We start from the raw sequence: 27,143 nt of genomic DNA, 5'->3' as shown, positions 1-27,143 counted from the left end.
TCATGGTCATAAAATCACAAGCCACATGACCAGACATTGGATATATTGAGATTTCACTGCCCACAACATCCCTGTTTGAGAATGTGATCACCCTCAATGTAAAGTAAATGTGATATTTTGTCAGTTTTAAGTATGGCTACTGTTAACGTCTAGTTGCCAAAGAGGGCTGCAACACACTGCAAAGCAATGTTTTATAGCTCTTTCAGATATATATGGGTTTAACAAAAGTTTACCTATAAAGATGAAAAATGAAGGTATTTACATATTTAGCATACCCTCCTCTCATACCTTAGATTTAACTGCTGTGGTTGTATCATCAGGTTTATTACAGACTTACACTAGCAAGCAACACTACTGGTTAATGTTGTGGCTCATTAGCAAATATTCTATTGTTTTATCCTAGTGGTGTTTCTTACCAAGTTTAATCGACAAATGCTCCATGGAATCTGAACCAGCTTCGTTTGATTCTAGCTCTTCATATTCATTGTCCTCATAGACTTCTGAAAACCTGTCGCATGCTGCATTTAGGTTTCCAGGCTTCTCATCAGCATCAGAGTGTTGGTCTTCACTGTCTGCGTTGGACAGAACTCTATCTTCCTCTGCTTGCTTGTCTGCAAACCACGCTTTCACTTCATCTGCAGTCATTGAGGTACTTTCACAAAGATCCTCAATGTCTTCTTCACACAACATATGATGCTGGTTGTGATAGTCTATGAGTGTCTGCATGATTTGTGCTTTTGCTGCCTCAGCAGCTTTTTTATAACGACTGTACCATTTTAAAGGGCCATTTTTATAAGAGTACCTGCAGTCTCCAAACCAACGTACAATATCAACACGAGGCAGTCCGGTCTTTAAAACAAGATGATCATATTCTTCATTTGAAGGCCATTGTGTGTAGACAAACGTTTGCTTTAAAATATCAAGCTGTTCTGCAGTTTTCTTCCAGTTCTGTTTGCCTCTTCCTGAGGATAACGTTCTATTGTGCCCTTCATTATCGAAGCTTGTATCACCATCTCCTGGTATACCTGCTCTGCCAGTCTCTGTAAAAATGTGTAATATTTTTTTTGTTAGTATACATTCTATACAGATGTAGTTTGTTATAAGGAAGGATTATTTATCAAAATAAAAATATAATATTCATCAAATCACTATGATCAGGTTATGATGGTATAAACTTAATATTTAGCTGCAAAAAAAATGATAAAAAAAAAAATCAAGCAAACTCTCAAAGATCATAAAATCATTTTCAAAAGGTAATAGATTGTTGAACAAAAATATGCATGTCCTCTGCAACACTAATGGACTGAGAAGCCTGGTCAACATATCAGCATTTGTTATATGTGGGGCCATATTATTAGTAATATAAATGAATGATGAATTTTTGCCTACTAAGAAGTGCTCTTAAAGCAGGGTTTGACAAATCCTAGGAGCAATGACTCCCAAAATATTACTTATGGATCTTATAGTTTTAGATCATTACCTTTGTCCTACAAAAATGTCTGCCTAGCTCCTAAATATCATATGCATTTTATCATCCATCCATAAGACATTAAATTCCAAAATGTTGCTCCTAATCAAGCATATAAAAAAGCAGTAATTAAAGGGACAGTCAACACCTGAATTTTAGCAGTTTAAAAAGATAGATAAGGGGAAAGTACACTGTTGTAACCCGTTGTAGCCTACCTGTAGAAAAAAGTAAGGGTACTGGATATAAGATTGAAGAAAACAATGCTAGCAGATTTGAATGATATTGCTCTTCTAGACCTATACTGAAACTATAATAATTTCCTAATGTCAGTGCTCAATACACTATAATATGCTACATTTATTGAGATCTGTATTGCCTTCTCAGCACTTTGGATTAGTAGATATACACACACGTGTGTGTATGCGCATGTGTGTGTGTTCATGTGTGTAAGAATATATATCCTCCCATTCTAGAATCTGAGAAACTTCCCCCATGGCTAGGGAGCTTCTCGCCCCCCCCCCCCCGATGGTTAATGTATGCCACAGAGGTAATGTTGTCTGATTGGAATCTGATAAACTGGGACGAACCTAGGAGGGGCCAAGTCCTCAGAGCGTTGAAGATCCCTCAAAGTTCCAAAATGTTGATCGGAAAAGGAGACTCCTCTCGAGTCCATCTGCCCTGTGCCTTCCTGGCACCCCAAACAGCTCCCCATCCTGATAGACTTGCGTCCATAGTCACAATCTCCCAGGATGGTCTCAAGAAGAATGTCCCCTGGGAGAGACAATTTGGATAGAGCCACCAAGAGAGCGATTCTATCGATCGGTTGTCCAGAGAAATCTGTTGGGATAGATCCGAGTGATAGCCGTTCCATTGCTTCAGCATGCACAACTGAAGAGGTCTGAGATGGAACCTGGCGAATGGAATGGCATCTATGCTGGACACCATGTGCCAATAACCTCCATACACTGGGCCACAGATGGCCTTAAGGACAGCTGGAAGTAATTGAGCAACGTCTCTGATCTGTAAGAAATATCTTCATGAATATGGAGTCTAATATCGTTCGAGGAATTTCACTGGTACTGGGAACCAGAGAACTCTTTCCTGAGTATATCTTTCAATCATAAGACTGAAGAAGAAGAAGAGCTCTTGAATGGTCATCTGCCAGCCGGCAGAACGGAGCCTGACCAGGATGTCGTCCAAATAAGGCGCTACTGCAATACCTCTGGATCTCGCCACCGTGAGCAGAGCCCCCAGAACCTTCGTAAAGACTTGAGCAGTAGCCAGACCAAAAAGAAGAACTACAAACTGGAAGTGCTGGTCCAGAAAAGCAAATCTTAAGAACCTGAAATGATCCTTGTGCATCGGCACATGAAGGCAAGCGTCCTTCAAGTCTATCGTAGTCATGAACTGTCCCTCTTGAAATAAGGGCAGAATAGACCTTATTGTCTCCATCTTGAACGATGGAACCGACAAACTTGTTTAAGCACTTTAAGTCTAGAATCGTGCGAAACGTACCCTCCTTCTTTGGGACCACAAAAAGGTTTGAGTAGTACGCCAGACCTATTTCTGCTAGGAGGTACTGGTACAATTACTCCTAGGGAGGAGAGAGTCCTCTCGCACCCTAGAAAGGCATCTTGATTTTCTGGTTTTGACAAGAGGTATCTGCCCCTGGGAGGTTGAGATATGAAACCTATCCTGTAACCCTGGGCAATGAACTCCAGAACCCAAGGATCTTGCATGTCTCATCCAAGCCTCCGTGAAAAGAGAGAGTCTGCCCCCTACGCGATCCAGAGACGGATCGGGGGCCGCCCCTTAGCGCAGATTGTGTCTCGGCAGGCTTCTTGTTCTGCTTGGCTTTATTCCAAGACTGAGCTGGTTTCCAAGATCCCTTGGACTGCTCAGGTTTTGCAGAAGGCTCACATTGCAAGGCGTCAAGCTCCGACACTGCGCGCAGAAGCAATAGCCAGTAGAAAAAGAACCTTCCAGGATAACAACTTAATGTCAATTTCATGCATAGACTCAAATGGAGCCCGCTGCAAAACTTTAACAAGATTAAGACTCCAAGTAGGAGAATTGGATCTGAAAACGGGTCTGATCCTAATCAGAGCCTTAACAAAAAAGACTGTACATCTGGAAGCTCCGCGAGCGTCTTGTGCAGTAAAACAGATAGGGCAGAAATCTGTCCCTTCAGGGAACTGGCTGAAAGACCCTTCTCCAGTCCATCCTGGAGAAACAATAGGATCCTAGCAACCTTAACCTTATGCCAGAGGAATCCACGCTCTTCACACCAGAATAAATAGGTTCTCCACACCTTATGATAGATGCGACGAGTAACCAGCTTACGAGCTTGAATGAGAGTATCAATAACTCTCTCAGAAAAACCTCTCTTGGACTAAGCATTTAATCTCCATGCAGTCAGCATCAGAGAACCGAGATTTTGATGAACAGAAAGACCTTGTTCCAGCAGATCCCTGAAACAAGGTAACTTCCATGGAGAAGACGACATCCCCACCAGATCCGCGAACCACGTCCTTCGCGGCCACGATGGAGCAATCAGTATCACTGATGCCTGCTTGATGCGGCGGGAAAATGTAAATTAGATTGAATCTCCAAGGCACTGCTAATGCATCTATTCGCTCCGCCTGAGGATCCTTGGTCCTCAAACCATATCTGGGTAGCTTGCTGTTGAGACGAGACGCCATAAGATCTTTCTCCGGCGTCCCCCACCTGGAGCATATCCCTGCACACACCTCGGGATGGAGAGATCATTCGCCCGGATGAAAGGATGGTCTGCTGAGAAAATCCACTTCCCAATTGTCCACACCCGGAATGTGGATCGCTGACAGGTAACAGCTGCGTGTCTCCGCCAGCCCAAGAATCCGAGATACTTCCCTCATTGCTAGGGAGCTTCTCGTTGCCCCCTGATGTTTGATGTAAGCCACCAAAGTTATCTTGTCTGATTGCAATCTGATAAACCGCAACAAACCCAGAAGAGGCCAAGCATTCAGAGCATTGAAGATTGCTCGAAGTTCCAGAATGTTGATCGGGAGCGTTCCTCCTGAGACCACAGGCCCTGTGCCTTCCTGGCACCCCAAAAAGCTCCCCATCCTGATAGACTCTCATCCGTAGTCACAATCTCCCAGGATGGTCTTAGAAAGGATGATGATCTGGACAGAGCCACCAAGAGAGCGATTCTCTCGACCGGTTGTCCAGGAAAAATCTGTTGAGACAGATCCGAATGATCACTGTTCCACTGCCTCAGCATGCACAGTTGTAACGGTCCGAGACAGAACCTGGCATAGGGAATTATGTCCATGTTGGACACCATGAGACCAGTTACCTCCATACACAGCCACAGATGGCCTTAAGGAAGTCCGGAGGGCAAGACATGCCGAAGCTAGGTTGCAACATCTCTGGTCTGTTAGAAATATCCTCATTGATATTGAGTCTATTATAGTACCCAGGAATTCTACCCTGGTGCTTGTAATAAGAACTCTTTTCTATCTTTATCTTCCATCCATGAGATCGAAGAAGAGAGAAGAGAGATACCGAATGGTCCTCCGCCAGACGAAAAGATAGTGCTTGAAACAGAATATCATACTGCTATACCCCGGGTTCTGGCAACGGCCAGGAGAGCCCCTAGAACCTTCGTAAAGATTCTTGGAGCAGTGGCCAGACCAAAACGGAAGTGCAATGAACTTAAAGTGCTGGTCCAGAAATGTAAACCTTAGGAACTGGAAGTGAACCTTGTGAATTGGGACGTGAAGGTAGGCATCCTTCAGATCTATAGTGGTCATGAACTGTCCTTCCTGAACTAGAGGAAGGATGGACTGCATTGTCTCCGATTTGAATGAGGGGACTTTAGAAATTTGTTTAAGCACTTTAGATCCAGAATCGGGTGGAAAGTTCCTTCCTTCTTTGGGACCACAAACAGGTTTGAATAGTATGCCAAACCTCTTTCTGTGATAGGAACTGGGACAATGACCCCTAAGGAGGACAGATCCCGAATGCACCCCAGAAAGGCTTCCCTCTTTACTGGTCTTGAAGACAGGCTTGAGAGGAGAAATCTGCCCTTGGGTGGATGAGATTTGAAACCTTGTATCCCTGAGCAATGACCTCCAGGACCCATGGATCCTGCATGTCCTTGAACCAAGCGTCTGAAAACAGCGACAGTCTGCCCCTACACGATCCAGCGTCTGTTCGGGGGCAGCCCCTTCATGCTGACTTGGTCTCGGCGGGCTTCTTGTTCTGCTTGGATTTATTCCAGGATTGAGCCAGCTTCCAAGTGCTCTTGGTTTGCTCTGGCTTAAAGGAGGACAGCTGTCGTTGGGATTTTTCAGAACAAAAATTTGATTGTCCCTTAGACTTGTTCTTTTTATCCTGAAGTAGGAAGGCACCCTTTCCCCCTGTAACAGTGGACATAATGGAGTCCAGGCCTGGACCAAATAAAATATTTCCCTTTAAAGGAAGGCAAAGAAGTCTAGACTTAGAAGTTATGTTCTCAGACCAGGACTTCAGCCACAGCGTCCGATGGGTCTGTACTGTAAAACCAGAAACTTATAGCATTCAGGCGAATAATCTGCATGTTTGCATCACAGATAAAAGAATTCGCAATTCTCAAGGCTCTAATTCTTTCTTGGATAACATCGAAGGGATCCTCCACCTCGATCAAATCCGCTAAGGAGTCGGAACAGTAGGCCACAGCTCCAGCAACCAAGGCAACAGCTGCAGCCGGTTGAAACAAGTATCGCGTATGCGGATACATTTTTCTGAGAAAAGTTTCCATCTTCTTATCCATCGGCTCTCTGAAAGACGAACTATCCTCAAGTGGGATAGTAGTACGCTTGGCTAGCGTGGAGATAGCACCATCCACTTTAAGGACAGATCCCCACAACTCTAATTGAGAGTCCGGGAATAATTTTTTAAAGGCAGACGAAGGGTAAAGGAAGATCCAATTCTATCCCACTCGTTCTTAATAGTCTTCGCCATTTTTACAGGTACAGGAAAAGTTAGCAGTGCTACCCTGTCCTCGTACACTCTCCCTAATTTAGGGATCAAAGGTTCATCAGTAAACTTGGCCTCTGCAACCTGTCAACAGAACCTCCTTTAGAAAAAAACTTAAGTGTTCAAGCTTGAATCTAAAGGCTGGCTCCTCCGCAGGCGGAGGCCTAGAGGTAGCAGACTCCGATCCAGAAAGTTCACCTTCTGAAGACTCAGAGTGTGACCCATCCTTGGATACTTAAAAAGCAGATAAATCTAACAAATCACTGGATGACCCCTGGGCCGGAGAGCTATGATTAACCTTTCGCTTGCGCTTGGCAGGGCGAAGTAAAGCACTAAGGGCCTCAGACAGCACTGTCTTTAACTACTCAGTAAAGTCTGATGGTAAAAAGGCTCCCTCCAGATGGAGGATCAGGCGTGCTACGGGAAGCTGCATGTGATGAAGGAGATGACTGATGGGTATGCAACTAATGGGACGGCAAGTCCTCAGAGGTGGACGGCTCAGTTGTACTAAAATGGTTAAACTTCTTAGAAATAATCACTTTGTTGATACATATGGAACATAGTTGGGAGGGTGGGTATACCAAGGCCTCCTCACAATAGACAGGTATTACTATTAGGAATAGAGGGAGTACCCTCAAGCATATCAGAATCCTACATAGCTTGCGCTAAGAACAGTAGGACACAGAATAAAAAACTTATATCTCACAAAAAAACATAATTTATGCTTACCTGATAAATTCCTTTCTTCTGTAGTGTGATCAGTCCACGGGTCATCATTACTTCTGGGATATTACTCCTCCCCAACAGGAAGTGCAAGAGGATTCACCCAGCAGAGCTGCATATAGCTCCTCCCCTCTACGTCACTCCCAGTCATTCGACCAAGGACCAACGAGAAAGGAAAAGCCAAGGGTGAAGTGGTGACTGGAGTATAAATTAAAAAATATTTACCTGCCTTAAAAACAGGGCGGGCCGTGGACTGATCACACTACAGAAGAAAGGAATTTATCAGGTAAGCATAAATTATGTTTTCTTCTGTTAAGTGTGATCAGTCCACGGGTCATCATTACTTCTGGGATACCAATACCAAAGCAAAAGTACACGGATGACGGGAGGGATAGGCAGGCTCTTTATACAGAAGGAACCACTGCCTGAAGAACCTTTCTCCCAAAAATAGCCTCAGATGAAGCAAAAGTGTCAAATTTGTAAAATTTGGAAAAAGTATGAAGCGAAGACCAAGTTGCAGCCTTGCAAATCTGTTCAACAGAGGCCTCATTCTTGAAGGCCCAAGTGGAAGCCACAGCTCTAGTAGAATGAGCTGTAATTCTTTCAGGAGGCTGCTGTCCAGCAGTCTCATAAGCTAAACGAATTATGCTACGAAGCCAAAAAGAAAGAGAGGTAGCGGAAGCTTTTTGACCTCTCCTCTGCCCAGAGTAAATGACAAACAGAGAAGACGTTTGTCGAAATTCCTTAGTTGCCTGTAAGTAAAATTTTAGAGCACGGACTACATCCAGGTTGTGCAGTAGACGTTCCTTCTTTGAAGAAGGATTTGGGCATAAAGAAGGAACAACAATCTCTTGATTGATATTCCTGTTAGTAACTACCTTAGGTAAGAACCCAGGTTTAGTACGCAGGACTACCTTATCCGAATGAAAAATCAAATAAGGAGAATCACAATGTAAGGCTGATAATTCAGAGACTCTTCGAGCCGAGGAAATAGCCATTAAAAATAGAACTTTCCAAGATAACTTTATATCAATGGAATGAAGGGGTTCAAACGGAACGCCCTGTAAAACATTAAGAACAAGGTTTAAACTCCATGGTGGAGCAACAGTTTTAAACACAGGCTTAATCCTGGTCAAAGCCTGACAAAAAGCCTGGACGTCAGGAACTTCTGACAGACGTTTGTGTAACAGAATGGACAGAGCTGAGATCTGTCCCTTTAATGAACTAGCAGATAAACCCTTTTCTAAACCTTCTTGTAGAAAAGACAATATCCTAGGAATCCTAACCTTACTCCAAGAGTAACCTTTGGATTCACACCAATATAGGTATTTACGCCATATCTTATGGTAAATCTTTCTGGTAACAGGTTTCCTAGCCTGTATTAAGGTATCAATAACTGACTCAGAAAACCCACGTCTTGATAAAATCAAGCGTTCAATTTCCAAGCAGTCAGCTTCAGAGAAGTTAGATTTTGATGTTTGAAGGGACCCTGCATCAGAAGGTCCTGTTTCAGAGGTAGAGACCAAGGTGGACAGGATGACATGTCCACCAGGTCTGCATACCAAGTCCTGCGTGGCCACGCAGGTGCTATTAGAATCACTGATGCTCTCTCTTGTTTGATTCTGGCAATCAATCGAGGAAGCAACGGGAAGGGTGGAAACACGTAAGCCATCCTGAAGTCCCAAGGTGCTGTCAGAGCATCTATCAGGACTGCTCCTGGATCCCTGGATCTGGACCCGTAACGAGGAAGCTTGGCGTTCTGTCGAGACGCCATGAGATCTATCTCTGGTTTGCCCCAACGTCGCAGTATTTGGGCAAAGACCTCCGGATGAAGTTCCCACTCCCCCGGATGAAAAGTCTGACGACTTAAGAAATCCGCCTCCCAGTTCTCCACTCCCGGGATGTGGATTGCTGACAGGTGGCAAGAGTGAGACTCTGCCCAGAGAATTATCTTTGATACTTCCATCATAGCTAGGGAGCTTCTTGTCCCTCCCTGATGGTTGATGTAAGCTACAGTCGTGATGTTGTCCGACTGAAACCTGATGAACCCCCGAGTTGTCAACTGGGGCCAAGCCAGGAGGGCATTGAGAACTGCTCTCAATTCCAGAATGTTTATTGGCAGGAGACTCTCCTCCTGATTCCATTGTCCCTGAGCCTTCAGAGAATTCCAGACGGCACCCCAACCTAGAAGGCTGGCGTCTGTTGTTACAATTGTCCAGTCTGGTCTGCTGAATGGCATCCCCCTGGACAGATGTGGCCGAGAAAGCCACCATAGAAGAGAATTTCTGGTCTCTTGATCCAGATTCAGAGAAGGGGATAAGTCTGAGTAATCCCCATTCCACTGACTTAGCATGCACAGTTGCAGTGGTCTGAGGTGTAAGCGTGCAAAGGGTACTATGTCCATTGCCGCTACCATTAAGCCGATTACCTCCATGCATTGAGCCACTGACGGGTGTTGAATGGAATGTAGGGTGCAGCAAGCACTTTGAAGTCTTGTTAGCCTGTCCTCTGTCAGGTAAATCTTCATTTCTACAGAATCTATAAGAGTCCCCAGGAAGGGAACTCTTGTGAGTGGAACGAGTGAACTTTTCTTTTCGTTCACCTTCCATCCATGTGACCTTAGAAATGCCAGCACTAACTCTGTATGAAACTTGGCAGTTTGAAAGCTTGAAGCTTGTATCAGAATGTCGTCTAGGTATGGAGCTACCGAGATTCCCCGCGGTCTTAGTACCGCCAGAAGAGCACCCAGAACCTTTGTGAAGATTCTTGGAGCTGTAGCCAATCCGAATGGAAGAGCCACAAACTGGTAATGCCTGTCTAGGAAGGCAAACCTTAGGTACCGATAATGATCTTTGTGAATCGGTATGTGAAGGTAAGCATCTTTTAAATCTACAGTGGTCATGTACTGACCCTCTTGGATCATAGGTAAAATTGTCCGAATAGTCTCCATCTTGAACGATGGAACTCTTAGGAATTTGTTTAGGATCTTTAAGTCCAGGATTGGTCTGAAAGTTCCCTCTTTTTTGGGAACCACAAACAGATTTGAGTAAAACCCCTGTCCCTGTTCCGATCGTGGAACTGGATGGATTACTCCCATTAACAAGAGCTCTTGTACGCAGCGTAGAAACGCCTCTTTCTTTGTCTGGATTGTTGATAATCTTGACAGATGAAATCTCTCTCCTGGAGGAGAGTATTTGAAGTCCAGAAGGTATCCCTGAGATATTATCTCTAGCGCCCAGGGATCCTGGACATCTCTTGCCCAAGCCTGGGTGAAGAGAGAAAGTCTGCCCCCCACTAGATCCGATCCCGGATCGGGGGCCCTCAATTCATGCTGTTTTAGGGGCAGCAGCAGGTTTCCTGGCCTGCTTGCCCTTGTTCCAGGACTGGTTAGGTTTCCAGCCTTGTCTGTAGCGAGCAACAGCTCCTTCCTGTTTTGGTGCAGAGGAAGTTGATGCTGCTCCTGCTTTGAAATTACGAAAGGAACGAAAATTAGACTGTCTAGCCTTAACTTTGGCTTTGTCCTGAGGCAGGGCATGGCCTTTACCTCCTGTAATGTCAGCGATAATCTCTTTCAACCCGGGCCCGAATAAGGTCTGCCCTTTGAAAGGTATATTAAGCAATTTAGACTTAGAAGTAACATCAGCTGACCAGGATTTTAGCCACAGCGCCCTGCGTGCCTGAATGGCGAATCCTGAATTCTTCGCCGTAAGTTTAGTAAGATGTACTACGGCCTCCGAAATGAATGAATTAGCTAGTTTAAGGACTCTAAGCCTGTCCGTAATGTCGTCCAGAGTAGCTGAACCAATGTTCTCTTCCAGAGACTCAATCCAGAATGCCGCTGCAGCCGTGATCGGCGCAATGCATGCAAGGGGTTGCAATATAAAACCTTGTTGAACAAACATTTTCTTAAGGTAACCCTCTAACTTTTTATCCATTGGATCTGAAAAAGCACAGCTATCCTCCACCGGGATAGTGGTACGCTTAGCTAAAGTAGAAACTGCTCCCTCCACCTTAGGGACCGTTTGCCATAAGTCCCTTGTGGTGGCGTCTATTGGAAACATTTTTCTAAATATCGGAGGGGGTGAGAACGGCACACCGGGTCTATCCCACTCCTTAGTAACAATTTCAGTAAGTCTCTTAGGTATAGGAAAAACCTCAGTACTCGTCGGTACCGCAAAATATTTATCCAACCTACACATTTTCTCTGGTATTGCAACTGTGTTACAATCATTCAGAGCCGCTAACACCTCCCCTAGTAATACACGGAGGTTTTCCAGTTTAAATTTAAAATTTGAAATATCTGAATCCAGTCTGTTTGGATCAGAACCGTCACCCACAGAATGAAGTTCTCCGTCCTCATGTTCTGCCACCTGTGACGCAGTGTCTGACATGGCCCTAATATTATCAGCGCACTCTGTTCTCACCCCAGAGTGATCACGCTTACCTCTTAGTTCTGGTAATTTAGCCAAAACCTCAGTCATAACAGTAGCCATATCCTGTAATGTGATTTGTAATGGCCGCCCAGATGTACTCGGCGCTACAATATCACGCACCTCCCTCTGAGCGGGAGATGTAGGTACTGACACGTGAGGCGAGTTAGTCGGCATAACTCTCCCCTCGTTGTTTGGTGAAATTTGTTCAATTTGTACAGATTGACTTTTATTTAAAGTAGCATCAATACAGTTAGTACATAAATTTCTATTGGGCTCCACTTTGGCATTGCAACAAATGACACAGGTATCATCCTCTGAATCAGACATGTTTAACACACTAGCAAATAAACTTGCAACTTGGAAATACAATTCAATTAGAATAATATTAAAACGTACTGTGCCTTTAAGAAGCACAGAAGATCTATGACAGTTGAAAATTAATAAATTGAAACAGTTATAGCCTCAATCCTTGTAAACAACACAACTTTAGCAAAGGTTTAATCCCATTAGCAAAGATAATAAATTCTGAAAGCAGGAAACAAATTACAGAATAAACGTTTTTTATCTCAGTCAAACTACAATTCTCACAGCTCTGCTGAGAGAAATTACCTCCCTCAAAATAAGTTTTGAAGACCCCTGAGCTCTGTAGAGATGAACCGGATCATGCAAGGAATACAATGAGTTGCTGACTGAAATATTTGATGCGTAGTAAAAGCGCCAAAAAACGGCCCCTCCCCCTCACACACAGCAGTGAGGGAGAACAGAAACTGTCAGAAAACAGATTAAGCAACTGCCAAGTGGAAAAATAGTGCCCAAACATTTATTCACTCAGTACCTCAGTAAATGAAAACGATTTTACATTCCAGCAAAAACGTTAAACATAATCTCTAGTTATTAAACAGCTTTATGTATTTCTTACAGTGTAATTCTAGTGAAGTACCATTCCCCAGAATACTGAAGTGTAAAGTATACATACATGACATATCGGTATGGCAGGATTTTCTCATCAATTCCATTATCAGAAAATAAAAACTGCTACATACCTCTATGCAGATTCATCTGCCCGCTGTCCCCTGATCTGAAGTTTACCTCTCCTCAGATGGCCGAGAAACAGCAATATGATCTTAACTACTCCGGCTAAAATCATAACAAAAACTCTGGTAGATTCTTCTTCAAACTCTGCCAGAGAGATAATAACACACTCCGGTGCTATTTTAAAATAACAAACTCTTGATTGAAGATAAAAACTAAGTATAATCACCATAGTCCTCTCACACATCCTATCTAGTCGTTGGGTGCAAGAGAATGACTGGGAGTGACGTAGAGGGGAGGAGCTATATGCAGCTCTGCTGGGTGAATCCTCTTGCACTTCCTGTTGGGGAGGAGTAATATCCCAGAAGTAATGATGACCCGTGGACTGATCACACTTAACAGAAGAAAGGCACCTTTATACTCCCAATGACTGGGGCACTCACCACCTCCTATACCCAGGCAAAACAGAAACACACAACTTCTCCGACAGTTAGCTTGGTCAGGAAAGAGAAAACCACACCCAGTCACGTGGTGGGAAAGGCAGGACCGACCCTGCTATGAGAAAAAATGCGCTAAGCTACAAGCAGTGCAGCGTTCAAAGTGAAAGTAAAAACCTGTATGTTCCATTACCGCATAACAAACAGTCTATGAGCCCAATAGCTAACACATAAAGCAGCATAAAATCAAAGAAGCACATTTGATGAATTCCCACTGTTCAATAGCCTCCCTCTGGAGACATTAACCCAAGTACACTGTGACCTTGTCTTCAGCATTTTCAATATGTGTAGAAAATTGAAACGAGCTTACCAGAATCCATGCTGTGGAACAGAAACACAGCCTCAAGTGTGACAGTCTTGAAGCATCGCTCCTGACATGAACTTGAGTGAAGAAAAAGCAGACAGTTAAACTTGTCAACACTGGTTGCTTAAGGAGCTGTTAGCAGGCAGTCTGGATGGGTTCGCAGGAAGACTCTCCCTGCATCTCCAGACTAACTTATCAATGCTCTCATTGAGAGGCTGACAAGACCTACTTAAACTCCAGTCCCATAACCCTCCTGAGGAACAACTCCTAAATCTGACACTTTTCTGCCATCCTCCTGTGACGAAAGGGAGATTTATTTAAGCCATTGCCTGGGGTGTCTTTCCCTCCTCCTGGTGGCCAGATTCAGTTTTTTCCAACAGTAAGGAATGCTGCCATGGATTCTCCTTATATTAAGTAGGAAAACATGAACATTTAGCGTGGAGGTCCAAGAGTGACCTCATTGATCATCTTGGAGGTGAACAGAGTATTAGGCATACTATTTGCTCATTATATACCTTTCTTTTTTTCAGGAATGCATATTGTCTATTACAATGTTATGTCACATGCTGTCTGTATTCGGATACTATTGTGTTTCACTATTCCGCATTGTATGTATGCCTTTTTTCTAACCTCAAGTAAAAATTATATATATTATATATACTATATATATATATATATATATAGAACACGGAAGGGAGGTGCACTCTCATACCGGACCGGGTACACATCCCATGACCCTGCAACATGCTCAGCCCTGGGTGCCACTGGCACTCACAGGAAGCTGTGCTGCTCCCAGAGTCACAGGCAGTTAACCCCAGTCAGGTCTGGGTGCAAGAACCATAGGGAAAATTACAAAACAAATTAATACAACACACAGAGAAAACCCAGCACTCACTTACAAGCTCTCAGCTAAGATTTAAAAGCAAAAATGGAAAGGTTAGTTACCGCATCTGGCAAAATGGGACAAGCCCAGGTACCTCGTCAAGGTCCTTTCCAATACCTGGGACCCTAAAACAGCCACACAATGCAAGCTTTCAAATCCAAACAAACTGGGAACAAGGGAAGGGTGCACAGGAATATGTAATCACCCTAGACATATACAAAACACGGAAGGGAGCTGCACTCTCATACCGGACCGGGTACACATCCCATGACCCTGCAACATGCTCAGCCCTGGGTGCCACTGGCACTCACAGGAAGCTGTGCTGCTCCCAGAGTCAAAGGCAGTTAACCCCAGTCAGGTCTGGGTGCAAGAACCATAGGGAAAATTACAAAACAAATTAATACAACACACAGAGAAAACCCAGCACTCACTAACAAGCTCTCAGCTAAGATTGCCTGTGACTCTGGGAGCAGCACAGCTTCCTGTGAGTGCCAGTGGCACCCAGGGCTGAGCATGTTGCAGGGTCATGGGATGTGTACCCGGTCCGGTATGAGAGTGCAGCTCCCTTCCGTGTTTTGTATATGTCTAGGGTGATTACATATTCCTGTGCACCCTTCCTATATATATATATATATATATATATATATACCTCTCTCCCAAAAACAGCCTCCGAAGAAGCAAGTGTGTCAAATTTGTGTGAAGCGAAGACCAAGTTGCAGCCTTGCAAATCTGTTCAACAGAGGCCTCATTCTTATAGGCCCAGGTGGAAGCCACAGCTCTAGTGGAATGAGCTGTAATTCTTTCAGGGGGCTGCTGTCCAGCAGTCTCATAGGCTAAGCGTATTATGCTACAAAGCCAAAAAGAGAGAGAGGTGGCCGAAGCCTTTTGACCTCTCCTCTGTCCAGAATAAACGACAAACAGAGAAGAAGTTTGCCGAAAATCTTTAGTTGCCTGTAAGTAGAACTTCAGGGCACGGACTACGTCCAGATTATGCAAAAGACGTTCCTTCTTAGAACAAGGATTAGGACATAATGATGGAACAACAATCTCTTGATTGATATTCCTGTTAGAAACAACCTTAGGTAAAAACCCAGGTTTAGTATGCAGAACTACCTTGTCTGAATGAAAAATCAGATAAGGAGAATCACAATGTAAGGCAGATAACTCAGAGACTCTTCGAGCCAAGGAAATAGCCATCAAAAACAGAACTTTCCAAGATAAAAACTTAATATCAATGGAATGAAGGGGTTCAAACGGAACACCCTGAAGAACTTTAAGAACCAAGTTTAAGCTCCATGGAGGAGCAACAGTTTTAAACACAGGCTTAATCCTAGCCAAAGCCTGACAAAAAGCCTGGACGTCTGGATTCTCTGCCAGACGTTTGTGTAAAAGAATAAACAGAGCAGAAATCTGTCTCTTTAACGAACTAGCGGATAAACCCTTTTCTAAACCTTCTTGTAGAAAAGCCAATATCCTAGGAATCCTAACCTTACTCCATGAGTAACTCTTGGATTCACACCAATATAAATATTTACGCCATATCTTATGGTAAATTTTTCTGGTAACAGGTTTCCGAGCCTGTATTAATGTATCAATTACCGATAGAATCAAGCGTTCAATCTCCATGCAGTCAGCCTCACAGAAATTAGGCTTGGATGGTTGAAAGGACCCTGAATTAGAAGGTCCTGCCTCAGAGGCAGAGACCATGGTGGACAGGACGACATGTCCACTAGGTCTGCATACCAGGTCCTGCGTGGCCACGCAGGCGCTATCAGAATCACCGATGCTCTCTCCTGTTTGATCCTGGCAATCAGTCGAGGTAGCAACGGAAATGGTGGAAACACATAAGCCATGTTGAAAACCCAAGGGGCTGCTAGTGCATCTACCAGCACCGCTCCCGGGTCCCTGGACCTGGATCCGTAACAAGGAAGCTTGGCGTTCTGGTGAGATGCCATGAGATCCAGCTCCGGTTCGCCCCAACGAAGAATCAGTTGAGCAAACACCTCCGGGTGAAGGTCCCACTTCCCCGGATGAAAGGTCTGGCGACTTAGAAAGTCCGCCTCCCAGTTCTCCACGCCTGGGATGTAGATCGCTGACAGGTGACTAGAGTGAGACTCTGCCCAGCGAATTATCTTCGAGACTTCCAACATCGCTAGGGAACTCCTGGTTCCCCCTTGATGATTGATGTAAGGAACAGTCGTGATGTTGTCCGACTGAAATCTGATGAACCTCAGTGTTGCTAACTGAGGCCAAGCTAGAAGAGCATTGAATATTGCTCTTAATTCCAGAATGTTTATTGGGAGGAGTTTCTCCTCCTGAGTCCACGATCCCTGAGCCTTCAGGGAGTTCCAGACTGCACCCCAGCCTAGTAGGCTGGCATCTGTTGTTACAATCGTCCAATCTGGTCTGCGAAAAGTCATTCCTTTGGACAGATGAACCCGCGACAACCACCAGAGAAGAGAATCTCTGGCCTCCTGGTCCAGATTTAGTAAAGGGGACAGATCTGAGTAATCCCCATTCCACTGACTTAGCATGCATAGTTGCAGCGGTCTGAGAAGCAGGCGCGCAAATGGCACTATGTCCATTGCCGCGACCATTAAGCCGATTACTTCCATGCACTGAGCTACTGATGGGCTTGGAATGGAATGAAGGACACGGCAAGCATTTAGGATTTTTGATAACCTGGACTCCGTCAGGTAAATCTTCATCTCTACAGAATCTATAAGAGTCCCTAGAAAGGGAACCCTTGTGAGTGGTAACAGAGAACTCTTTTCCATGTTCACTTTCCACCCATGCGACCTCAGAAATGCTAGAACTATCTCTGTATGAGACTTTGCATTTTCAAAGCTTGACGCTTGTATCAGAATGTCTAGGTACAGAGCCACCGCTATGCCTCGCGGTCTTAGTACCGCCAGAAGCGAGCCCAGAACATTTGAAAAAATTCTCGGGGCCGTAGCCAACCCGAAGGGAAGAGCTACAAACTGGTAATGCCTGTCTAGAAAGGCAAACCTTAGGTACCGATAATGATCTTTGTGAATCGGTATGTGAAGGTAGGCATCCTTTAAGTCCACTGTGGTCATATATTGACCCTCTTGGATCATGGGTAGGATGGTTCGAATAGTTTCCATCTTGAACGATGGAACCCTTAGGAATTTGTTTAAGATCTTCAGGTCCAAGATTGGCCTGAAGGTTCCCTCTTTTTTGGGAACCACAAACAGATTTGAGTAAAAACCTTGCCCTTGTTCCGTCTGCGGAACCGGGTGGATCACTCCCATTACTAAGAGGTCTTGTACACATCGTAGAAATGCCTCTTTCTTTATTAGATTTGTTGATAACCTTGACAGATGAAATCTCCCTTGTGGAGGAGAAGTTTTGAAGTCCAGAAGGTATCCCTGAGATATCTCCAACGCCCAGGGATCCTGGACATCTCTTGCCCAGGCCTGGGCGAAGAGAGAAAGTCTGCCCCCCACTAGATCCGTTTCCGGATAGGGGGCCCTTTCTTCATGCTGTCTTAGGGGCAGAAGTAGGTTTTCTGGCCTGCTTGCCCTTGTTCCAGGACTGGTTGCCTTTCCAACCCTGTCTGTAACGAGTAGCAGCCCCTTCCTGTTTTGGAGCGGAGGAAGTTGATGCTGCTCCTGCCTTGAAATTACGAAAGGCACGAAAATTAGACTGTTTGGCCTTTGATTTGGCCCTGTCCTGAGGAAGGGTGTGACCCTTACCTCCAGTAATGTCAGCAATAATTTCTTTCAAGCCGGGCCCGAATAAGGTTTGCCCTTTGAAAGGAATATTAAGCAATTTAGATTTAGAAGTTACATCTGCTGACCAGGATTTAAGCCATAGCGCTCTGCGCGCCTGGATGGCGAATCCGGAGTTCTTAGCCGTTAGTTTGGTTAAATGCACAACGGCATCCGAAACAAATGCATTAGCTAGCTTAAGGGCTTTAAGCTTGTTCATAATCTCATCCAATGGTGCTGTGCGAATAGCCTCTTCCAGAGACTCAAACCAGAATGCCGCTGCAGCAGTGACGGGCGCAATGCATGCAAGGGGCTGTAACATAAAACCTTGTTGAACAAACATTTTCTTAAGGTAACCTTCTAATTTCTTATCCATTGGATCTGAGAAAGCACAACTATCCTCCACCGGGATAGTGGTACGCTTGGCTAAAGTAGAAACTGCTCCCTCCACCTTAGGGACCGTCTGCCATAAGTCTCGTGTGGTGGCGTCTATTGGGAACATTTTTCTAAATATCGGAGGAGGGGAAAAGGGCACACCAGGTCTATCCCACTCCTTGCTCATAATCTCTGTAAGCCTTTTAGGTATAGGAAAAACGTCAGTACACACCGGTACCGCATAGTATTTATCCAGCCTACATAATTTCTCTGGGATTGCAACCGTGTCGCAATCATTCAGAGCCGCTAACAACTCCCCTAGCAATACACGGAGGTTCTCAAGCTTAAATTTAAAATTTGTAATTTCTGAATCCGGTCTCCCCGGATCAGATCCGTCACCCACAGAATGAAGCTCTCCGTCCTCATGTTCTGCAAATTGTGACGCAGTATCGGACATGGCTCTCGTGTCATCGGCGCGCTCTGTCCTTAACCCAGAGCTATCGCGCTTGCCTCTTAACTCAGGCAAATTAGATAATACTTCTTTCATAACATTAGCCATATCATGCAAAGTGATTTGTAAGGGCCTTGATGTACTTGGCGCCACAATCTCACGCACCTCCTGAGCGGGAGGCGAAGGTACTGACACGTGAGGAGAGCTAGGCGGCATAACTTCCCCCTCGTTGTCTGGTGATAATTTCTTTACCAGTAAAGACTGACTTATTTAAAGTAACATCAATACAATTGGTACACATATTTCTATTGGGCTCCACATTGGCTTTTAAACATAATGAACAAGTAGATTCATCTGTACCAGACATGTTTAAACAGACTAGCAATTAAGGCTAGCAAGCTTGGAAAAAATCTTTCAATAAATTTACAAGCAATAGAAAAAAACGCTGCAGCGCTTTTAAAAACACAAAAAAAATGTCACCGTTGAAATAACAATGAACTAATTCAGTTATAGCCAACAATTTTAACAGTAAATGTATGAATTTAGCAGAGGATTGCACCCACTAGCAAACGGATGATTAACCCCTCAATACCCAAAAAAACATAATTTATGCTTACCTGATAAATTCCTTTCTTCTGTTGTGTGATCAGTCCACGGGTCATCATTACTTCTGGGATATAACTCCTCCCCAACAGGAAATGCAAGAGGATTCACCCAGCAGAGCTGCATATAGCTCCTCCCCTCTACGTCACTCCCAGTCATTCGACCAAGAATCAACGAGAAAGGAGAAACCAAGGGTGAAGTGGTGACTGGAGTATAATTTAAAATATATTTACCTGCCTTAAAAACAGGGCGGGCCGTGGACTGATCACACAACAGAAGAAAGGAATTTATCAGGTAAGCATAAATTATGTTTTCTTCTGTTATGTGTGATCAGTCCACGGGTCATCATTACTTCTGGGATACCAATACCAAAGCAAAAGTACACGGATGACGGGAGGGATAGGCAGGCTCATTATACAGAAGGAACCACTGCCTGAAGAACCTTTCTCCCAAAAATAGCCTCAGAAGAAGCAAAAGTGTCAAATTTGTAAAATTTGGAAAAAGTATGAAGCGAAGACCAAGTTGCAGCCTTGCAAATCTGTTCAACAGAGGCCTCATTCTTAAAGGCCCAAGTGGAAGCCACAGCTCTAGTGGAATGAGCTGTAATTCTTTCAGGAGGCTGCTGTCCAGCAGTCTCATAGGCTAAACGTATTATGCTACGAAGCCAAAAAGAGAGAGAGGTAGCGGAAGCTTTTTGACCTCTCCTCTGTCCAGAATAAACGACAAACAGGGAAGAAGTTTGGCGAAAATCTTTAGTTGCCTGCAAGTAGAACTTGAGGGCCCGAACTACATCCAGATTGTGTAGAAGACGTTCCTTCTTTGAAGAAGGATTTGGACACAAGGATGGAACAACAATCTCTTGATTGATATTCCTGTTAGTGACTACCTTAGGTAAGAACCCAGGTTTAGTACGCAGAACTACCTTGTCTGAGTGAAAAATCAGATAAGGAGAATCACAATGTAAGGCTGATAACTCAGAGACTCTTCGAGCCGAGGAAATAGCCATTAAAAACAGAACTTTCCAAGATAACAATTTTATATCAATGGAATGAAGGGGTTCAAACGGAACACCTTGTAAAACGTTAAGAACTAAGTTTAAACTCCATGGCGGAGCAACAGCTTTAAACACAGGCTTGATCCTAGCTAAAGCCTGACAAAAGGCCTGGACGTCTGGATTTTCTGACAGACGCCTGTGTAACAAGATGGACAGAGCTGAGATCTGTCCCTTTAATGAGCTAGCCGATAAACCCTTTTCTAAACCCTCTTGTAGAAAGGACAATATCCTAGGAATCCTAACCTTACTCCAGGAGTAACCTTTGGATTCGCACCAGTATAGGTATTTACGCCATATCTTATGGTAAATCCTTCTGGTAACAGGCTTCCTAGCCTGTATCAGGGTATCAATAACCGACTCAGAAAAACCACGTTTTGATAAAATCAAGCGTTCAATTTCCAAGCAGTCAGCTTCAGAGAAGTTAGATTTTGATGTTTGAATGGACCCTGTATCAGAAGGTCCTGTCTTAGAGGTAGAGACCAAGGCGGACAGGATGACATGTCCACTAGATCTGCATACCAAGTCCTGCGTGGCCATGCAGGCGCTATTAGAATCACTGATGCTCTCTCCTGTTTGATTTTGGCAATCAATCGAGGAAGCAGCGGGAAGGGTGGAAACACATAAGCCATCCCGAAGTTCCAAGGTGCTGTCAAAGCATCTATCAGAACCGCTCCCGGATCCCTGGATCTGGACCCGTAGCGAGGAAGTTTGGCGTTCTGGCGAGACGCCATGAGATCTATCTCTGGTTTGCCCCAACGTCGAAGTATTTGGGCAAAGACCTCCGGATGAAGTTCCCACTCCCCCGGATGAAAAGTCTGACGACTCAAGAAATCCGCCTCCCAGTTCTCCACTCCCGGGATGTGGATTGCTGACAGGTGGCAAGAGTGAAACTCTGCCCAGCGAATTATCTTTGATACTTCCATCATTGCTAGGGAGCTTCTTGTCCCTCCCTGATGGTTGATGTAAGCTACAGTCGTGATGTTGTCCGACTGAAACCTGATGAACCCCCGAGTTGTTAACTGGGGCCAAGCCAGAAGGGCATTGAGAACTGCTCTCAATTCCAGAATGTTTATTGGAAGGAGACTCTCCTCCTGATTCCATAGTCCCTGAGCCTTCAGAGAATTCCAGACAGCGCCCCAACCTAGTAGGCTGGCGTCTGTTGTTACAATCGTCCAGTCTGGCCTGCTGAATGGCATCCCCCTGGACAGGTGTGGCCGATAAAGCCACCATAGAAGAGAATTTCTGGTCTCTTGATTCAGATTCAGAGTAGGGGACAAATCTGAGTAATCCCCATTCCACTGACTTAGCATGCACAATTGCAGCGGTCTGAGATGTAGGCGTGCAAAAGGTACTATGTCCATTGCCGCTACCATTAAGCCGATCACCTCCATGCATTGAGCTACTGACGGGTGTTGAATGGAATGAAGGACACGGCAAGCATTTTGAAGCTTTGTTAACCTGTCTTCTGTCAGGTAAATCTTCATTTCTACAGAATCTATAAGAGTCCCCAAGAATGGAACTCTTGTGAGAGGAAAAAGAGAACTCTTCTTTTCGTTCACTTTCCATCCATGCGACCTTAGAAATGCCAGAACTAACTCTGTATGAGACTTGGCAGTTTGAAAGCTTGAAGCTTGAATCAGAATGTCGTCTAGGTACGGAGCTACCGAAATTCCTCGCGGTCTTAGTACCGCCAGAAGGGCACCCAGAACCTTTGTGAAGATTCTTGGAGCCGTAGCCAATCCGAATGGAAGAGCTACAAACTGGTAATGCCTGTCTAAGAAGGCAAACCTTAGATACCGGTAATGATCTTTGTGAATCGGTATGTGAAGGTAAGCATCCTTTAAATCCACTGTGGTCATGTACTGACCCTCTTGGATCATGGGTAAGATTGTCCGAATAGTTTCCATTTTGAACGATGGAACTCTTAGGAATTTGTTTAGGATCTTTAAATCCAAGATTGGCCTGAAAGTTCCCTCTTTTTTGGGAACCACAAACAGGTTTGAGTAAAACCCTTGTCCTTGTTCCGACCGCGGAACCGGATGGATCACTCCCATTAATAACAGATCTTGTACACAGCGTAGAAACGCTTCTTTCTTTATCTGGTTTGTCGACAACCTTGACAGATGAAATCTCCCTCTTGGGGGAGAGAGTTTGAAGTCTAGAAGGTATCCCTGAGATATGATCTCTAGCGCCCAGGGATCCTGAACATCTCTTGCCCAGGCCTGGGCGAAGAGAGAAAGTCTGCCCCCCACTAGATCCGGTCCCGGATCGGGGGCTCTCGGTTCATGCTGTCTTTGGGGCAGCAGCAGGTTTCCTGGCCTGCTTGCCCTTGTTCCAGGACTGGTTAGGTTTCCAGCCTTGTCTGTAACGAGCAACAGCTCCTTCCTGTTTTGGTGCAGTGGAAGTTGATGCTGCTCCTGTTTTGAAATTCCGAAAGGGACGAAAATTAGACTGTCTAGCCTTAGCTTTGGCTTTGTCTTGAGGCAGGGCGTGGCCCTTACCTCCTGTAATGTCAGCGATAATTTCTTTCAAACCGGGCCCAAATAAAGTTTGCCCCTTGAAAGGTATATTGAGTAATTTGGACTTAGAAGTTACATCAGCTGACCAGGATTTTAGCCACAGCGCCCTACGTGCCTGGATGGCGAATCCTGAGTTCTTAGCCGTAAGTTTGGTTAAATGTACTACGGCCTCCGAAATGAATGAATTAGCTAGTTTAAGGACTCTAAGCCTGTCCGTAATGTCGTCCAGCGTAGTTGAACTAAGGTTCTCTTCCAGAGACTCAATCCAAAATGCTGCCGCAGCCGTAATCGGCGCGATACATGCAAGGGGTTGCAATATAAAACCTTGTTGAACAAACATTTTCTTAAGGTAACCCTCTAATTTTTTATCCATTGGATCTGAAAAAGCACAGCTATCCTCCACCGGGATAGTGGTACGCTTAGCTAAAGTAGAAACTGCTCCCTCCACCTTAGGGACCGTTTGCCATAAGTCCCGTGTGGTGGCGTCTATTGGAAACATCTTTCTAAATATTGGAGGGGGTGAGAACGGCACACCGGGTCTATCCCACTCCTTAGTAACAATTTCAGTTAGTCTCTTAGGTATAGGAAAAACGTCAGTACTCGCCGGTACCGCAAAGTATTTATCCAACCTACACAATTTCTCTGGTATTGCAACAGTGTTACAATCATTAAGAGCCGCTAAAACCTCCCCTAGTAATACACGGAGGTTTTCCAATTTAAATTTAAAATTTGAAATATCTGAATCCAATCTGTTTGGATCAGAACCGTCACCCACAGAATGAAGCTCTCCGTCCTCATGCTCTGCAAGCTGTGACGCAGTATCAGACATGGCCCTAGTATTATCAGCGCACTCTGTTCTCACCCCAGAGTGATCACGCTTGCCTCTTAGTTCTGGTAATTTAGCCAAAACTTCAGTCATAACAGTAGCCATATCTTGTAATGTTATCTGTAATGGCCGCCCAGATGTACTAGGCGCCATAATATCACGCACCTCCCGGGCGGGAGATGCAGGTACTGCCGCGTGAGGCGAGTTAGTCGGCATAACTCTCCCCTCGCTATTTGGTGAAATTTGTTCAAATTGTACAGATTGGCTTTTATTTAAAGTAGCATCAATACAGTTAGTACATAAATTTCTATTGGGCTCCACCTTGGCATTGGAACAAATGACACAGGTATCTTCCTCTGAGTCAGACATGTTTAACACACTAGCAATAAACTTGCAACTTGGTTAAAAAACTTATTTAACAAAAAACGTACTGTGCCTCAAAGAAGCACTAAACGATTAAATGACAGTTGAAATAATGAACTGAAAAACAGTTATAGCATCAATGTTTAAAACAACACAACTTTTAGCAAAGGTTTGTTCCCATTAGTAAAGTACCATAATTAAATTTGCAATAAAAATTACAGAGCAACGTTTTTATTCACAGTCAATATAAAAGTCTCACAGCTCTGCTGAGAGAATCTACCTCCCTTCAAAGAAGTTTGAGACCCCTGAGTTCTGTCAGAGATGAACCGGATCATGCAGGAAATAAAAGAGTAACTGACTGGAAATTTTTGATGCGTAGCAAAGAGCGCCAAAAACGGCCCCTCCCCCTCACACACAGCAGTGAAGAGAAACGAAACTGTCACAATTAAAACAAGCAACTGCCAAGTGGAAAAATAATGCCCAAATACTTATTCACTCAGTACCTCAGAAATGCAAACGATTCTACATTCCAGCAAAAACGTTTAACATGATAAATACCTATTAAAAGGTTTAGTGTACTTTTAACAGAGTAGTTCCGGTGAAATACCATCCCCAGAATACTGAAGTGTATACATACATGTCATTATAACGGTATGGCAGGATTTTCTCATCAATTCCATTCAGAAAATAAAAACTGCTACATACCTCAATGCAGATTCATCTGCCCGCTGTCCCCTGATCTGAAGCTTTTACCTCCCTCAGATGGCCGAGAACAGCAATATGATCTTAACTACTCCGGTTAAAATCATAGTAAAAAACTCTGGTAGATTCTTCCTCAAACTCTGCCAGAGAAATAATAACACGCTCCGGTGCTATTGTAAAATAACAAACTTTTGATTGAAGTCATAAAAACTAAGTATAATCACCATAGTCCTCTCACACATCCTATCTAGTCGTTGGGTGCAAGAGAATGACTGGGAGTGACGTAGAGGGGAGGAGCTATATGCAGCTCTGCTGGGTGAATCCTCTTGCATTTCCTGTTGGGGAGGAGTTATATCCCAGAAGTAATGATGACCCGTGGACTGATCACACATAACAGAAGAAACGGATAATCAATTTAATATTTAACGTTTTTATCACAGTCAAACAAACTGTCACAGGTCTGCTGTGACTGATTACCTCCCTCAAAAATAAATTTTGAAGACCCCTGAGCTCTCTGGAGACGTCCTGGATCAAGGAGGAAGAAGCAGGAAGACTGTGCTAGAATTTTAACTGCGCAACAAGGCGCTGAAAAAGGCCCCTCCCACTCATATTACAACAGTGGGAGACCTGTTACAACGGTTTCTATGCTGAATTATACGTTAGCCATATGGAAAAAAAATCATGCCCAAAAAGATTTATCACCAAAGTACCTCACAAAACGAATAACATGCCAGTAATCGTTTTAAAAACAACTTTCCAGTGTTATGCAAAGTTATCACTAAGCCTGCTACCAGTCGCTTCTACTGCAGTTAAGGCTCATACAGTTATTTCAGTATTAACAGTATTTTCTCAGTCAAATTCTAGTCCCTAGAATATAACTCAACTGAGCATACATTTATCAGCCTGATACCAGTCGCTACTACTGCATTAAAGGCTGTACTTACATCATATGGGTAACAGCAGTGTTTTCTTAGTCAATTCCATTCCTAGAAAATATTACTGCACATAACTCATTTGCGGGGAACCCCGCATGCTATTCCCTTTTCTGAAGTTACCCCACTCCTCAGAATGTGCGAGAACAGCCAGTGGATCTTAGTTACGTCTGCTAAGATCATAGAAAACGCAGGCAGATTCTTCTTCTAAATACTGCCTGAAAAAACAGCACACTCCGGTGCCATTTTAAAATAATAAACTTTTGATTGAAGAATAATTAGGTAAAAAACTCCTATCTCCTCTTGCGACCTCCTCCTTTGTTGAGACTTGCAAGAGAATGACTGGATATGACATGTGAGGGGAGGAGCTATATAGCAGCTCTGCTTGGGTGATCCTCTTGCAACTTCCTGTTGGGAAGGAGAATATATCCCATAAGTAATGGATGACCCGTGGACTGAACACACTTAACAAGAGAAATATAGTACATAGTACAAAAGACTATGTAAAACCGCGCTATCCTCTATAATAAATATTAAATATATGTATAAAATATATACAATAGCACATAATATATATGTATAAAATATATACAATAGCACATAATAATAATAATACTGCAATGTCCACAAGTTCACAGGATATGATGTATCCAAAAGAAGGCTGCAAGACCAAAAGGGTTAATGAAGACTCCCTGGTAATCTTCACCAAAAACAGAAATGCACAAAAGACTGGGTGTCAGCGACTCCCTTCTGTGAAAACTTTAGGAAAAACCAGTGTATAAATAGTTGTGGGGTGACAATTCCCCTATCACTACACACTTCTAAAAACCTCAATCCATATGAGGTAAGTAGCCACTGTTTCTAAAAAAAGCCCAAAATAGCTGGTAACTCCAGGTCCGTAGTGAAAGGAATCCGATAAACCGGAAACATAACTCAGCTGTGTCACCACTGAAGTGCTTGATCCAGATCTCCACAATATGCCCTCCTGATGTGTCTCAGAACATGTGAGAGAAAAAAATTGGAAATAGCCCAAAATAGTGAAGTACGTTTATTACATATAGTACACAAAGGCAAACCCACTCACAAGTCAGACCTCAATCGTTATGAGGCAAGTGTAAGGCAAATATCACAAAATATGTAAGATGGAGATCGATAAAACACCTCAGAGTCTCTAATAACTCTAAAATATCCGTACAGCGTCCCTGACGCGTTTCAAAGTTTCCTTCTTCCTTCTCTGAAG

The 27,143-nt window shown here is 44.0% G+C and overlaps 1 protein-coding gene across 2 annotated transcripts in view; it reads right to left on the bottom strand.

The window, feature by feature from the left end:
- Positions 1 to 27,143, bottom strand: part of ZHX3 (zinc fingers and homeoboxes 3) — a 236,787-nt gene that overhangs the window by 141,765 nt on the left and 67,879 nt on the right. For both annotated transcript variants that reach the window (XM_053714256.1, XM_053714184.1), the window contains exon 3: positions 417 to 1,040. In XM_053714256.1, the coding sequence (XP_053570231.1) occupies positions 417 to 1,040 (624 nt within the window). The remainder of the gene's footprint in view (positions 1 to 416; positions 1,041 to 27,143) is intronic.

The sequence above is a fragment of the Bombina bombina genome, chromosome 1 (assembly GCF_027579735.1).
Source record: "Bombina bombina isolate aBomBom1 chromosome 1, aBomBom1.pri, whole genome shotgun sequence".
NCBI classification, from domain to species: Eukaryota; Metazoa; Chordata; class Amphibia; order Anura; family Bombinatoridae; genus Bombina; species Bombina bombina.
The sequence above is the reverse complement of the archived record's forward strand: the minus strand, read 5'-3'. Positions and strand labels throughout refer to the sequence as shown.